General features: G+C 47.8%; 1 protein-coding gene across 1 annotated transcript in view; it reads left to right on the forward strand.

The window, feature by feature from the left end:
- LMLN (leishmanolysin like peptidase) overlaps positions 1-17,122 on the forward strand; it is a 431,292-nt gene that overhangs the window by 337,804 nt on the left and 76,366 nt on the right. The window contains exon 13 of the mRNA XM_085647501.1: positions 14,898-15,030. Coding sequence (XP_085503627.1) covers positions 14,898-15,030 — 133 coding nt within the window. The remainder of the gene's footprint in view (positions 1-14,897; positions 15,031-17,122) is intronic.

Consider the following 17,122-nt stretch of genomic DNA (forward strand, 5'->3'; position numbering starts at 1 on the left):
CAGGATATTCTCAGGATAAATTCCGAGGAGCAGCAAGGGTCCGGGGAGCCCTGCGCTCACGCGACCATCTTGGATGCGCGCTAGGCTCCTCCCCCCCATTTGCCATTGTTAAACTTTATTTCGGCCCCAAAGGCCATAAAAGCAACATAAGATATTACAATTCACAGTTAAAAATACCCAAATCAATTCGCAGTTGTAAGATATTGCATAAAAACATTCATACAATACAAGAGGAAAATATTTAGGCTTTCGAGTTAATTACAAAAATTTCCTACGTTTTATCCACATAACATTGAGAAACCAGGAAACTGCAAAGACTATTAGAGGTTGGGTGTCATACTTCAGAACTCTCAGAGCCTTTTCGCACTCTCTGAATCCCAGGTTGTTACATATAGGCTTGACCCAACGTTTTCTTTGTAGATGGTATATAGGACAAAAAAAGAAAACGTGTTTTTCGTCCTCCAGTCTATAGCCACAAGCCGGGCAGGCAGTAGTGTTGTTTACATCCCACCTGGAGGTGAAAGACCTGAGCGAAAGACTGCCCATTCTCAGTTGTCAGTAAAGCTTCCTAGCAGCCGGGGGGCAAATCAAGTCTAAAAACTCTCTCCTATAATTATCTTTGATTTGAAGGAACTCGACCGTCAGCCTACCGATATCAGAACACTCATGCAGACGCATGAGGTGATAATTTCTGAACTGTTCGGCCAGTTTTGTTCTTGATAAGGCAGAGCATGAAGCCTCCGGAGAGGCCCATAAGTTAGGTAGGCCAATCTTGGTACAAGTATCCGTAACAAATCTCAACCAGGGAATATTCTTGCTTTTAATTAGGGGCCAAACCCCCTTGAATTCCCCCCGATAGGAACCCAACTCTGCGTTGGACCAGAGTCTCTTCCAGTATATCAGTGGACGCAGTGTTACCGCCTCTTCCATGGGTATCAACCCACAATCCAACCTGATAGGGACCAACGGGGAGCTAGGGGGCAGACCCAACAGACTCCTCACAAAGAAATTTTCGGTCCCGATCAGGCTATGTATTCTAGAATGACCCCACAATTATGCTCCATAAGTGGAGGCTGCTCTTACTTGGGTCCTGAAGATTTCTATTGCTGGTGCCACTGGTTTGGAAACCGAACCTCTAAAGAGTTGGGAAATTCCCCCAGTGGTTTGGGCAAGTTTTAGCACGGAGTTAGCAATTTGTCCCCCCCCATCCAAAGTTTTCTTGGAGTATGATCCCCAGATATCCGAACGTTGTTACCCGCTCAAGGTAAACACCATTCAGTACTGGGTTTGGCCGTGTGTGCTTGGGGGGGGTTAAGAATCATAAATTTAGTTTTAGCTAAATTAATCTCCAGGCCTCTTTCGGCACAGAAATCCACAAAGCCATCCAAGATGCGCTGGATACCAGTTGATGTTCGCGACAACAACAAGGTGTCGTCAGCGAACATCAACGCTGGCACCGTACCCGTAGCAAGTCTTGGCACATCTGTGTCCCTGATACCTTCCAGATGTTTAATGAGCCCGTTGATGTATATACAGAATAACGTGGGTGCCAGCACGCATCCTTGACGGACTCCACGGTTAACAGGGAAGCGGGCGGACAACTCTCCATGTTTCCCGCATCTGACCTGGGCGAAGTTTTCCGTGTGGAGTCTACTCAAAACATCCAAAAGATATAAAGGGACATTGAGAGCCCGGAGAACCCTCCACAGGTTTTCTCGCGGTACCAGGTCAAATGCCGACCTCAGGTCAACAAAGATGAGATAGAGGCTGCCACCCTCTAGACTCACGGTCTTCCAGTGTATAACCTGAAGTCGGAAAGTCTGGTCAACAGTAGAGATTCCCTTTCTAAAACCCGCTTGCAAGAAACTTAGGATGTTGTTATCTGTCTCCCAGGTCTGTAATCTGTCCCATATTATACGTCCAAACAGCTTCTGTGTGGTATCAATTAGGCTGATGGGCCTATAATTTGAGGGTTGTAGGGGGCAACCTTTCTTGAATATCGGCACGATCTCCGCACCGGGCCAAGACTCTGGGAGTTCCGCACCCATCAGAATAGAATTAAATAGAGAACAGAGATACGGCGCCCATATCTTTGGTTCCGAACGATAAAGATCGCCAGGGATTTTGTCCAGTCCCGGCGCTTTGTTAGGTATCAGCAGATGTATAGCGATTTCCACCTCCTTTATCGTTATCGCCATAGCAGCCTCAGCTCGACATACAAGTCTGGGGGGAAAGGTAGCTATAGGTAATGTGTTGTCGTTTAAGCTTGAATAAAGGCCCCCATAATGAGCTTCCCATACTGCTGGGGCTATATTAGGGAATGAGGTAGTTCCTGATTCTTTTCTGCCATTGCTAACAATGGACCAGAAGCCCTTAAAGTCCTTAGCCTGCAAACTTAGTCTTAGCTCCTTCCACATGTCAACCTCCCAGGCCTTTCTTGCCCTTTCTAATGTTTGTTTATACTGTGCCCTCAATATTTTAGTCCTGTCTTTATCCAAGGCCTTAATAGCCATGAGCAGGTCGCTCTTCGACTTCCTGCACTCAGCAGAATACCACAATTGCCTTTTGGGCAAATGGGGCCTCGCGTTCCCAATCGGACAGAACACTTCCGAGAGTTTGTTTACTAACTGTAGATGAATGCCTGTAGGCCCGGTCACCCCTTCTATGGGGATACGGTTAGGCCCAGCCTCAGCCATTCCAATGAGATGGGGTAAAGCAAGACTATAAATTTCTGACAATTTATTTGGACTGGCAACAATACGGGGCCATCTTACTCTGCGTCTGTTGTTATGCAGGATAAGAGGTTGTACTATGGGAGATACTGATATGTCGTAGCTACTCATACCCCAACTACCTGGTTTAAGTGTCATAACCAGGGCGTTATGATCACTATCATCCCGTTCTGACACCCTGAAATCGAGCACCTTATCCCACGATCTAGTTTCAATAAGAATGTAGTCTAGGATAGAAGTTTGTCCAACTCTGTTAAAGGTAGCTCATCCTGGTCTATCAGAATCAAATCTGCCATTACATGCCCTCAAGGATAGAGAGAGAGTGAGTGCGAAAATCTGAAGAACTAAAGGAGTCCAGGCTTTGACCTTAGGAATCATAGGATCAGGAATATTCCGGTGTTCATTTTCGGCAGTTGGATCGTCTAAGGCCGACACACTAAGTGGTTCATATTGGCAATTAAAATCGCCACCCACTATCACGGAATATCCAGGGTCCAGGGACAGGATGAATTTATTTAGCTGTTCTATGACCTTAGATTCCCGGCCACCCTGGGAGGGTCTAGAATAGACATTCAGGAGAGCCAAGTGGATGTTTTTAGGCAGCTCAAGTAAAATACATTGAATGTCATCTGAATTAGTGTGGAGCTGCCTTGCTGAGGCACCCAGGTGGAGAGCCACCCAGGTGGTAAGGCCCCCTGATGGTCTCCCCCTACCGCTAGTTACTGCTAGTGTGTTAAAAGATACAAAGCCCACCCTTTGGAAGTTTTCTAAAGCCCATGTCTCTTGCATTAAACAGACATCGAAATTATCTATGAAAGTGCCCCAGTCTTCACATATCAATTTGCTCTTGAGGCCTGCCACATTCCATGAGAGCAGACTGGTACTCGACTTTGATTTGCTTGTGGCCGGAGTCTGGTCAGCAGCAGAACTGATAGTAAATGGTGAGATAGTTGCCCTGTCCGGGATTTCCTGCACAAGCCCATTTGCCGACCCTTCCATTGCTATCAGCCCCCCCAACACTGGAGATGAGTATGGCTCACTAGATGGACTCTTAGTGTTTTTCCGAGATGAAACCTCTTCCACAGCCAAGCTGTGTGAAGTTTCTGATAGCCCCAGAAGGAAAGGGTTGAATTTCCAAACCAGAGAACCTGGATCGGTGACCAATAGCCCTTTCTTTTCCCCAGTGTGAGCAGTCGGGACACTATAGTTTGGGCGTCAATCCACCTGGTCAAGGGTACTATATCTGTTGATATGGTGGAAAGCTTCAAGTGGGGGCGGGCAAAATCGATCGTGGACTTGGTTTACATTAGAAGGGCAGAGAAGGGGGTCCAGCCCTGCCAGTTCTCAAGCTATCCACCCCTCCCTTACGGGAAATATCAATGCCAAAATTCTGGGGTCCCGGATAAAAATAGGTAAGTGGGAGAGCTTTTATAGCTGAATGGGGACTAGTGTAGCTACCAGACTGGAATGTACAAATGTGCCTAACAGAACTAGTTTCTCTAAAATTGATTACAACACAATCACCCGGAACGTCCTTGATTCTTTGACCTACCCAGTTTATCCTCCTTGCGAATAATATCTCGCTTCTGCACTGATTCGGGAGGGGTTTGTTACAGTTTAACCAGTGCATACATTCGTTTTTATAAGTCGGGGAAAAGCCTCCCTTGATCCATGATTCAGGGTGGGAACACCTGCGAGAACCACCACATATGGCACAGATTCAGGTGGGAGATCCAGGCAAGGTAGTTTGGGAACGAGGGGATACCCTGACTGCTTGTGTAAAGTAAAGTCAGGTTCTCTTAACTCATGCGGTGGATTGTCAATGGCATGACTCGCCCCACTCCTTGAAATCCCTGCGGAGGTTGATGGAATATGGTCATTGGAGACTGCTTGGATGTCGTTGGCCAGACCCTTACCCTGCAAAGTAAGTTGTTCCGTTGTATCTGTCAATGCATTAAGTAGATTAGGAGCAGAGCAAGTAGACTCGGCTACATTTTCTTTAGTTCCCCCCCTATCCCATGTCCCCTTAGCCCCGGACAATACAGCAACCAATGATTCTAAATTAGAAAGTCTATTTTCCATAGAGTCAAGTCTGTTTCAAATGGGGCGACAGGTCGCAATAAGTAGCTGTTCCATTCTTAGCCAATAATCTTTATTCGGTGCTGGTCCCATCAGGCCCTCAGAACCTCCAACTGTCAGGTCTACGTTAACCACGGGGTCAGATTTTCCAGTGTTTGCCCGTTTTTGAATTTTAGATCTTTTATTGGGCAACACTGTTCCGCCCCGCTTAGGTTTCACGACCTGTTCTGTCAATTTGGCATGGGTAGCATCAATACGTATGGGTAGGCCGGATCTAGTTGTTCCTGCAGAGTTCATAGGTGTGGGAGAATCAGGACCAGTGGAGTCACCTCGTTCAGATAAATTGCAGACATTACTATTTGCCATTACAGCAACATTCTCGTTTTCTCTCAAAAACAATTAATTAGTGTCGAAGGCTGGAGTAGGCAAGTTTGTAACTACAGGTGACTTTGCTAGAGCATTATTGCCCAGTGATGAGCGTTTAGTAAACACTTGGTCGAGGGAGAGTCTTTTCTCAGTAAGCTCAATTTCCTTCTGTAAGACTGACGCGGCCCTCGAGATAAAATTGTCCAGGATTCCAGCCACTCCAGGCCCATAGAGAGACTTCCGGCCCTTCTTCGTGCCAGCAGTGGCCATTGCCTGCTTTTGTGAAATACTGTAGGGGTGATCAGATAAATGTGTGCCTGATAAGCATCCGACACACTAGGACTCGGCAGTCAGTCCAAAACGGAACAAACGATAACTTCACTCACATAGTGCTCACCTGGGGAGCCAAGAGATGTGCCCCGTCCCGGCCTCTGTCGGTCTCTGACGGGCTCAGACGGGCCCGCCCTTGGCCCGAGCTTCGCCCGCGCTGTGTTCCGCGCTGCGAAACTACGCACACGGAATTAATACGATACACAGGGGGCGGAGTCTGGAGGAAGAGGCAGCAGCAGGAAGGTGGAGGGCTGCTGGACCTCGCAGTCCTCGAGTCAGGGATCCGTTTCCAGCAAATGCAGGCTCACGAGCGGCTCCCGCGAAGCGGGGGCCGCGAGGATTAAAATAGTGTCCAGGGGCGGAGGCTAGAGGAAGAGGCAGCAGCAGGAAGGTGGAGGGCTGCTGGACCTCGCAGTCCTCGAGTCAGGGATCCGTTTCCAGCAAATGCAGGCTCACGAGCGGCACCCGCAAAGCGGGGGCCCCGAGGATTAAAATAGTGTCCAGGGGCGGAGGCTAGAGGAAGAGGCAGCAGCAGGAAGGTGGAGGGCTGCTGGACCTCGCAGTCCTCGAGTCAGGGATCCGTTTCCAGCAAATGCAGGCTCACGAGCGGCAGAGGGGTGAGGCTCCGAAACCGGTCCCAGGATGCTTGTTTCCGCTCCAGGGAGGACCTGGCTTGGCAGTTCAGGGTGGACTGTTCCCATGAGGGACAGGGTCAAGACTGATTTGCATATGGCTGGGTCCAAACTGGGGTGGCGTGGTGAGCAAAAGAACGATGGATTAAGCCCAGATCCTTGTGACTGGGGGTGAATGTTTGCATTGGTCAGCATTCGTCCATCATGTGTTACTTTTGATTCAGATCAAACCATGTCATCAGTGGTTGCACTCAGTGCCCTTATTCTGGCGCAATACTTTCTGGTGTGGGACAGCATTGTTTCTGTCTTTTAAGGAGGAGTCTGGCTAAAATGCAACTCAAATAAGCACTTTGGGAGGTATTCTTTAGGGAGATCAAAGGGCACAGGAAATATAAAACATTTTTCTCATCAGGAACATAAAGAGAAAAGGAGACATACAGGAAATTGTTGTTCTTGCTTCAGACCTGATCCCTCATAGTGGAGAAACTGAAGCTTGGCTTAACCTAAGCAAGCTACCTATTTCTGCTGGGGCTTGAACAGAACAAATCTAACAAGCCATACTGTCAGTCATTCCATCACACAGACCATCTTGTGCACCCTCAGGACCTGCTGCTGCCCCAGTGGTGCAGCACTAGTGACTTCGACCCTAAGCATGACTGTTCTGATAACTACAAGTTCAACAGCACCCAGCGTAGTTGTTAGAACACATTCAACACCTGCGGCATGCAGCTCTTTTAGTAACATAGGGCACTCAAAATGTTTTTGGGAGGAGGAAAGACACTATCGGCATATGTGTGTAGACCCCCAAAGACGCACCTATTACTGACCTTATCTTAAAAACAGGCGAAAGAGGTAGGCCCTGCTAATTAGCAAAAATTGAGATGTCAGAGATGAAGAAAGAAACAAAGCCACAGATGCACTCAAGGTTCATGTTTAGTGCTGACTCAAATGCCTTTGAAAGGAATTTCTTACTTCTAGCCCACCCGGAATGAGGATGAAGACAATAAACCAAATAACTTACTGCTGCAGGAGTAGTCATAAGTAAGGCTCCTTGTTGATCACCATGAATCGGAGAGGACTTAATGCCTCCACAGGGAGAGATTTTCCAGTTGTTTTGGGTCATATCACACAAGAACAAACTACTTTTTTGCTGTAATAAAAAGATCTGTGGTGCCTTAAGAGCTCTCTTTGTATTCTGAAAAGTAGAATTTGTATGTGTTCAATCAAATCCTGCCTTAGGAGCTTCAGAGGTGGTTCTTTTATTCAGTGAAGTGCTCCCTAACACAGACTTGCAAGCTTGGGAGAAATGTCAATCGATGCTTGCTGTGGCTTGACATGCTGAAAAGAAACACATCTGCACCCAGAGGTCTAGTGCTTCTTAGATATTCTCACAGCTAAAAAGCCTTGTTGGGTAGGCTTTTTCAGTAAAATTAAAGTAAAACACCATGTCTTCAGTTCCTTAAGAGTGTGGGTGCTCTTGACAAAAAAGGTTGTTGCATCGGTAAATTTGTCACTCTGCATTCCAGAGTTCAAGCTCGGTCACACTGCTATCTCCACTGACCAGCTCAAGGAAGAGGAGCTTCTTGTCCAACAGCATCCTCCTCCAAGACACCACCCAAAAAAATGAGCGGCCACTTCCCCCTTCTCCGTTTCCCACACTGGTGGGGTAGGGAGGGTAAGTATTGTCAAACACCTGGACAAGTGGGCAAGATGACAGGTGGGTCTTGTATATTGTTCAAAATGGTTACTCACTCAGGATCAAGTCCCCCCTCGTGCTGTCCCACTAAGGAAAACATTCTGTCATCAACGAGCCATATTGCAAAAATTAAAGTAGATGCGCTGTACCAAAAGGAAGCCATAGAGGAGAAGGTCCCATTCTCTATAAAAAAAAGGGACTTGGAATATACTCCCGCTACTTTGTGGTCCAGAAAAAAGGCCCAAATGGAGAGTTCAGGCCCATTTTAGACTAAAGACTTCTGAACACGTTCATCTGCAACAGGAATTTCAGGTTGCTTGCCCTTCACCAGATCTAACGCGAACTCCATTAGGGGAACTGGATGTGCGCCATCGATCTTCGGGATGCCTACTTCCACATTCCGATTGGCAGGAAACATCGGACATTTCTGCTCTTCAGAGCGGCATCCAAGCATTACCAGTACAAATTACTGCCCTTCGTGCTCAAATCAGCACCTCACACGTTCTCGAAATGCATGGCAGTAGTCTCAGCATACCTGCGGAGGAAGACAATATTTGTCTACCCATACTTAGACGACTGGCTGATCAAAAGGTCCTCCCTGTGGCTAATGCAGGAACATTTTCAGATCTGCCGCAAAACCCTACAAGATCTGGGCTTACAAGTCAACTTCAAAAAGTCTATGCAAGTACCGGCTCAAAAGATACACTACCTGGGAGCGACTCTAGATACAAAAGACGCAAGAGTGTGTCCTTCGGAGGAGAGATTACCCTCAATAAATATGAAATGTTACACTCTCCTCCACTCTCCTCATCCATTGGCCAGACAAGTGGAGTTATTACTGGGGTAGATGACTTTTTGCATCTTCATAGTCCTCAATGCCAGGTTACACATACGGTCACTACAGCAAGCTCAGGAAGATCAGTGGTCTCAGTTTTTGGACCTCTGGGATGACAAAGTGGTTCTCTCACAAGATGCCAGACAGTCGCTTGCATGGTGGATGAAGAGTCAACACCTCATGGTAGGACTTTCCATTCACCAGGAACTTCCCATGAAGACTCTTATCGCGGATGCTTCTCTTCAGGGTTGGGTAGCTCACATGGGCTCGCTACAAACACAAAGCCTGTGGTTGGACAAGGAGCAGCTGTACCACATCAACATGCTGGAGCTGAGGGCAGTCAATTTCGTCCTCAAGTCTTTTTATTCATCCATAAAAGACAAGCTCTCTCCTGATACAAACAGACAACACAACCACAATACATTACTTGAACAAACAAGGAGAAACTCAATACCGTCACCTATCACAAAAGCACAAGCCACCTGGAAGTAACTAATTACCAGGGGCCTGACAATCTCTGCCATCCACCTGCCAGGGACACTAAACACCCAAGCAGACTCTTATTCGCAACTTTGCTGAAACTCACAACTGGATTCTAAATGAAGTTGTCGCACAAGACAGCTTTTAGGAATGGGGGCAACCGCAAATAGATCTGTTTGCAGATAAAAACAACAAAAAATACCAAGGCTACGCATTCAAGGGCTCCCGACCTGGATTAAAGTGGAATGCCCTTTTGATAAAATGGCTAGTAAGATTTCTCTACGCGTTTCCTCCTATTCCATTGATTCCTTCAGTGATCAACAAGCTCTACAGGTATCAGAAAGACCACCCAAGAGGTTGCCATGCAGACAGGATCTCCTTTGAAAGTTCTGAGGACAGCTTTTCAATCCCAACCTGCCCTTGCTGAACTTGACAGCGTGGCTCCGGAGTTCTTCCAGTATGGACACATAGGTTTTTTCACAGGACTGTATGGACATTTTGAGAGAGTCCAGGAGCCCTCGACCAGAAAATCATATGCATCCAAGTGGAAACTGTTCTATTTGAGGTGTGCACAGAATGGTCATCATCCGATTTTGGGACAAGAAAATGCCATCTTACCTTATCTTCTACATTTAGTGAGGTCTGGCCTGCAGTTTCCATCTATAAAGTCACTCCTTGCAGCTATTACTGTCTACAGAAAGTCTGCCACACAGGTGTCCTTCTGTCAAATGCTTGTTGTCAATGAGCTCCCAGTAGGCTACCCTCTGGTAAGATCACCTTTCCCCTCCATGGGAACTCAATGTGGTGCTCTCCAAACTAATGCCACACCCACCCCCACCCCCCCCCCCCATTCAGATCAATGCACAGAGCTTCCTAACAACACCTGACTAAGAAAGCAGCTTATCTAGTTGCTGTTACTTCATCACATAGAGCCAGTGAAATCCAGGCTCTATGTGCCAAAGTATCCTATCTGGTATTTAATGCAAACAGGGTAGTCATGAGAACACATCCGAGTTTTCTTCCCATGGGGATTTCCGATTTCCATGTTAATCAGACCAATTCTCTTCCAATATTTTTCCCTAACCCTTCCCCACCAGCGGAGAAGGCTTTGCACTTGTTAGATCTTAAGAGAGTCCTTAAATTTTATTTAGACAAAACAAAAGTTATCAGACAATCTGACCATCTGTTTATCAACTATGGTCCAATGAGAACTGGTATAGCTTCTTGCAAGCAAACCATCTCTAGGTGGATAGTCTCTTGTGTAGTGCTTTCCTACCAGTTAGCCAATAAGCTCCTACCTTCTATTCCCAAAGCCCACTCTATGAGGGGCAAGGAGGCTACTGCTGCTCTTCTCAGAAATGTACCCATCGAGGAAATTTGCAAGGTTGCAATATAGAGATGGTGCATACTTTTACTAAGCATTATTGTCTTGACTCAGACACTCGGGCTGATGCTAAAGTAGGGCATGCTTCTTTGCAAAACCTCTTCGAGTGATTTATTTTCAGCTGCTATTAAATGATTCTATTCCGAAGGGGAGTGGGATGGGCTAGCTACTCTTTTCAGTGCTTATGACTATTGATGAGTATCGCCTGAAAGAGAAGGATAAATTGCTTACCTGTAATCCTAGATCTCTTCCATGGGAATACTCATCAAAGTCATAAGCAACCCTCCCTCCTCCCCGAATGAATACTTAAAGCAGCAGCGGTTATATTGTTAATACACTAAAGCAACCTGACCTGTCACATGTGGGGCATGGTGGGATGCAGGAGGTACTGTGGGGTCAAAAAAGCTTATGACTTTGATGAGTATTCCCCTGAAAGAGAACTAGGATTACAGGTAAGCAATTTATCCTTCTAGATCACTAATAGTTGAATCTGTCTGATAGTGTATCACATGTTTCCTCTTGAAGGATTACTCATGTTTGCCAGCATTTAAGAATTTCTGAGTGGGAGATATTTAAGTTTCCCAATGATCTTCTTAGGATGAGTAGATTCTTTATCAGGGTAAATTAGAGTCATATAACCTGATGAAAAGACAATCAGCAATTGAAACGTAGAGAATATGGATTGTTGTTTTATAAAGATTTAGTTTTGGGGGCTAACAGCGAGAGTAGCAAATGGAGAAAGTGCAAGGAAAAGGGCATTGCCTGGTTGAGAGTGTATGCAACGTCTCACATATTATGGAGAACAAGTATTGTTATGCAGCCAAAGACCAAAACTTCACATGCATGACTGGGGAAAGTGCTAGGCAGGAGAGAGTACAGAAAGGAGTACAGTGATCAAAGTTTTTCAGAGGAGAGAATAGGTAGTGGGTCTGGAAGGAAATTCAGTGTGAAAGGTGTCTGGTCAAGAATGAGGTGAGGCAAGAAAGTAACAGATGTTAGTGTGAAGTGGGGGCAATGGGAAGCCAAGGAATGTTCCCCTGCATATTCTATTCAATTGATGAAAAAGTCAAAGAAGCAGCCAATCAGGATGACTCAATTTAACATCACCCATCCTACAGATGAAATTAGATCACTGCAGTTCCCATCATCCATCCACACAGCACAGGAAGTGACATCAATGGTTTTCTGCCAAAACTGTCTTGAAAGTAAGAGCCAAGCAAGAAGACTTAATTTTGCATCATCCATTTGCACACCACCCACCGCCCCATGTGCTACTCCTCCCTCCCAGGACCTGATTAATGGCACGCTATGCTAAAGGCAAAACCCATCTGCGCCTGTCCAGGCCTAGATCACACCCAGTACTAGGAATGCAGGTCCTTCACCTACCAACCTGCGACCTTGCCACGCTGCTGTGTGCTTTCATCCCTGGCCTCCATGCTCAGTGATGCTACCACGCTGCACCACACAACACAGAGGAAGCACTAACATGCACTCTTGGACAAATTCTAATGTACTCTCAGCAAGTTCTCTTTCACTCTCCCACCCACCACCTTCACCACTCCCACACCAACAGCACCCCATTCGCTCACTCCCACACAAACCAGCCACCCACCAATGGTCACACAGACCACCCATGCAGCATGCCAAATTCAAATGCATGCTTCTCAACACCTGCTTAATTACCAAACATGCCACAGAGATACTGCACAACAGGGCTGCGAACCTACACTGGTCCTCAAGGATACAAGGCTAAACTCAACCTATGCACAGACATTACTACAGCCCATCCCCGCTGGCTATTGGATCGCCAGGCAAGACCGCACAATCTCGGAGGCGGTGTCGCCATCATGTTAAGAGACCGCATTAGTTACAGCACCTAACCGACACTCCTACAAGCTTCACGGAAAACCTTATGTTAAAGATACGCAGCACAGCTAGCTTTTTCATGTGAGGATCCCTTGTATACAGACCAACAATGTCGCTGGTGACATCACTGACTTCATCCCTCATCTTCAATGGCAGCACCTTCATCCTTCTCCTAGAGTTTTTGTTTCACCTAGAAGATTGCACTGACCCAAACTAAATGGCTCTTCTACAAAACCTCAGAAATCTGTCACACCCAGCATGTTACCAAAACCACCCACAACACCAGACACCTTTTGGACTACATTTTCTCCTCAATCAGCAACATCACAATCAACATTCCAGCAACTATGACCTGTACCGACCACGTCCACTTCAGTTTCAGTACACACTTGCCGCACTTCCAGATCTGCCAGCTTCACACCAGCAACTTGCTAAAAGCCATCAAGAACCTCAACAGCTGAATCACTGCATGCGCCGACTCCCTGGCTCCCCTCGGTTTCAACCCAACTGCAAGAGTCCGATCACAGGCCAGCTGGTACACAGAAGAACTCAGGCAGAGGAAACGCTACTTCAAGCAGCAGGAATGCACATGGAGAACAAGTCAAAACACCATGGGTAAAGATGTGTTCAAATCTGCCCCAATATGCTACCACCACCAGATATGGAACACCAAGCGCACAACTTTCGCTGATTATATCAACGCCGACATGAACAGCAGCAAATAAATCTTCACCATCATCAAAGGTTTCACCAGGCTTCCTGCCATCTCCAGTAACATTGCCCCCTCACAAGCCAGCTGTCACCACCGTTGAAACTGCCGCTACCATAAAGATCATACATTAGAGGGCTCTATCTCACCCTTGTCCCCACTACGACTTCACCAAAGGACTCCTACCGATCAGCGAAGCACTAAAACCCATCCTCAATGCCTCCATTGACTCTGCCACATACCTGGAAACATGCCACTGTCACGCCCCTGCTCAGGAAACCATCTGCTGAATCTGCCATGCTCTCCAACTACAGACCCATTTCCCTCCTACCATACCTAGCCAAAGTCTTAAACTAATCAACTGACACCTCATCGACCTTAGCAACCCCCACACAGTCCGTATTAACCACAGTACAGAAATAGCACTCGTCCCCGCCACAGGCGACATCTGCATGATCCTTGACAGAAAAGAAACAAGTCCAGGAGAATGAGTGCTGCTATCTGCAGCGTTCGACACTGTCTAGCAACCCATCCTCAGGCACCTGCACAAGATTGTTATCCACGGACCCACCCTCTGCTGGATCTGCTCATTCTTAACAGATAGAACACAAGCTGTCAGCATGGCACCTTACTTCTCAGTAGCCCGTAAACTCATATATGGAGTGTCTTTGTTTATCGCTCAGCCCCATCCTCTTCAATGCATACATGATCTTTCTGGTCAACGTCACCTGCTCGCACAATATCAACATCCTCTCCTATGCCGACGACACACAACTCATATTCTGCATGACAAGAGTCATTAACTGGATGAAAGCAAACTTTCTCAAGCTCACTACCGACAAGACAGAAGTGTGGAAATTCGATCTTTGGCAAGAACATCTTGCCATTGGACTCAACTGTTGGCAGAACGAGGACCCACCCCCAGCACCCACGAACCTTGGAATCATCATCATCATCATCACATTGGACATGAACGCACAAGTCAACGCCGTCCCTGCATCCTGCTTCCACAGCTTGATGTGTTGAGGAAGCTATTTAAATGACTCCCAAGCAACACCAGAAAAACAGTCACTTACACCTTAGTCACCAGCAAGTTGGACTACAGGAGCACCCTCTACACCGGGATTGCAAAGCAGTTCACCAGAAGACTACAAACCATCCAGAACTCAGCAGCCAGACTCCTCCCAAACCCCCCACCTAGAACTCTCATCACATCGCACCTCCAGAAGCTCAATGGCTTTCAATACACAGGCGTGCTCCTTTCAAACTCTTCACACACACGTTCAAGGCACCACACAACTCAGACCCCTCCTACCTGAACAGTTTCATTTCCTTTGACCAAACCAGCTGTTCACCTCCGCACTGCAGAATACCTACTCGCCCACATACACAGAACCAGAACAGGACGATGGGTGTTCTCTTACATCACAGCTAAAGTGTGAAATGACCTGTCATTCCACATCAGAGCCTCATCCTCTCTTCTTAAATTCTGCAAGAAGCTGAAGACCTGGCTTTTCAAATAACCTAACTACCCTAGGCATGGCTAGGCACACCAGCTCAGAGCCAGGAAACCTTCATGGGTGATAGTGCTCTTAACGACCCATAACATAAACTACTCAGTGACTAGTAGTTCACTGGTAAGAATAAAGTGATGTAAACTGTTGAAAGAAATAACCTTTCTATGTCTGACTCATCATAAGCCAAAGACGGGAATACAGCTTGGAATCTTTAAAAACCGTAGCCTTTTCAGTTTAAGCTAATATTATTTTGAAACCTTTTTCTTTACAGGAAAAAATTGGTGATTCCGTATTGTGACACATTGAGGAGCAATCCATTACAGTTAACTTGCAGACAGGACCAACGAGCAGTAGCTGTATGCAATTTGCAGAGATTTTCCAAACATTTACCACAGGAATATCAGGTATTTGATATGGTTGCTTTACAAAAATGTCTCCCATGCATTTTTTTATTTTATTTTTCAAATGCCCAAGACCATACTTTAACTTCTGAAATTAAGTTTGTTATTGTAAAATGTTGAATATGAAATTTAGTTTAATGCTTCTTCCACTAGCACAAAAAGGGCAGGAATATTGTGTATATAAAAATGTGAAACTGGAAACCCACCACGCACCACTGCACCCCACAGATGCCGCGCCGCTGCTGGAGCAAAGTCACCAAAGACCAGCTTTCCACCGCCCACGCCCAGAGCCCACCCGCAGACCCGATCGACGCCGCCGCTCGCAACCTCAGACAGTGGATCAGTGACTGCACCAACACCCTCGCCCCGCTCAAGAAGCCCTCCAACAGCCACACCAGCAAGAAAGCCAGCTGGTTCACCGAAGGCCTCCAAGCGAACCCGCCGAAAGCTGGAGAAGAACTGGATCCGCGAACGAACACAGGAAAACTATGCACCACTAAAGAACGCCACCCGCAGACACGACCACCTCACCAGATCCGCTAAAAGGGCCTCCTTCAAAGACCGCCTAGACAGCAACGCACACAACAGCAAAGAGCTCTTCAACATCGTGAAGGAACTCTCCAACCCCAGCTCCAATACCAACAACATCCCGCCTTCGCAAGACCTGTACGACTCACTAGCAACCTTCTTCCACCCCAAGATCACTGACATCCACGACAGCTTCAACGCCCCGTCCGCCTCGGCAACCACTGAGACTCCCACCCCCATGACCACCATCCACACCAACCGCCTGCTCTCCTGGACCAACATCAACGACGACGACACCATCAAGATCATGAACACCGTCCACTCCGGATCCCCTTCAGATCCCTGCCCACACCACATCTTCAACAAAGCCAGCACCGCCATCTCACCCTATCTCCGGAAAGTCATCAACATCTCCTTTGAGACAGTGACCTTCCCGGAGAGCTGGAAGCACGCAGAGATCAACGCCTTGCTCAAGAAACCCAAGGCGGACCTCAAGAACTTCCGACCCATCTCCCTGCTCCCGTTCCCGGCGAAGGTCATCGAGAAGGCCATCAACAAACAACTGACCAGCTTCCTCGAGGAGAACAGCATCCTAGACCCCTCCCAGTCCGGGTTCCGCAGCAACCACAGCACCGAAACCGCCCTCATCGCCGCCACCGATGACATCAGGACCCTGCTAGACAACGGAGAAACCGCGGCCCTCATCCTCCTGGACCTGTATGCCGCCTTCGACACAGTCTGCCACCGCACCCTACGCACACGCCTCCACAACGCCGGAATCCAAGAGAAGGCCCTGGACTGGACCACCTTCTTCCTCTCTGGCAGAACACAGAGCGTACGCCTCCCCCCCCCTTCCTCTCCGAAGCCACCGAGATCATCTGTGGCGTACCTCAGGGCTCATCCCTCAGCCCAACGCTGTTCAACATCCACATGGCACTGCTCACCCACGTCGCCCGACTGCACGACCTCAACATCATCTCATATGCCGATGACACCCAGCTGATCCTTTCCCTCACCAACGACCCCAACCCCGCCAAAACCAACCTCCACGAAGGAATGAAGGCCGTCGGCGACTGGATGAAAAACAGCCGTCTGAAACTGAACTCGGACAAGACGGAGGTCCTCATCCTCGGATCCACCCCCTCTGCCTGGGACGACTCCTGGTGGCTGACTGCACTAGGAACAGCCCCAACGCCCACCGACCAGACACGCAACCTAGGGGTCATCCTCGACTTCACCCTCTCCATGACGAAGCAAATCAACGCCGTCTCTTCCTCCTGCTTCAACACCCTCTGCATGCTCCGCAGGATCTACAAGTGGAGCCCCACCGAAACAAGGACGGTAACCCAGGCCCTCGTCAGCAGCAGGCTGGACTACGGAAACGCCCTCTACGCATCCAGAACGCTTCTGCACGCCTGATCCTCGACATCCCTCGCCGCAGCCACATCACACCCCACCTGAGAGACCTGCACTGGCTCCCCTTCAACAAGAGGATAACCTTCAAACTCCTCACCCACGCACACAAGGCACTCCACAACATCGGACCAGCGTAGCTCAACAGCTGACT

This window comes from Triturus cristatus, chromosome 3_2, assembly GCF_964204655.1.
Source record: "Triturus cristatus chromosome 3_2, aTriCri1.1, whole genome shotgun sequence".
NCBI lineage: Eukaryota > Metazoa > Chordata > Amphibia > Caudata > Salamandridae > Triturus > Triturus cristatus.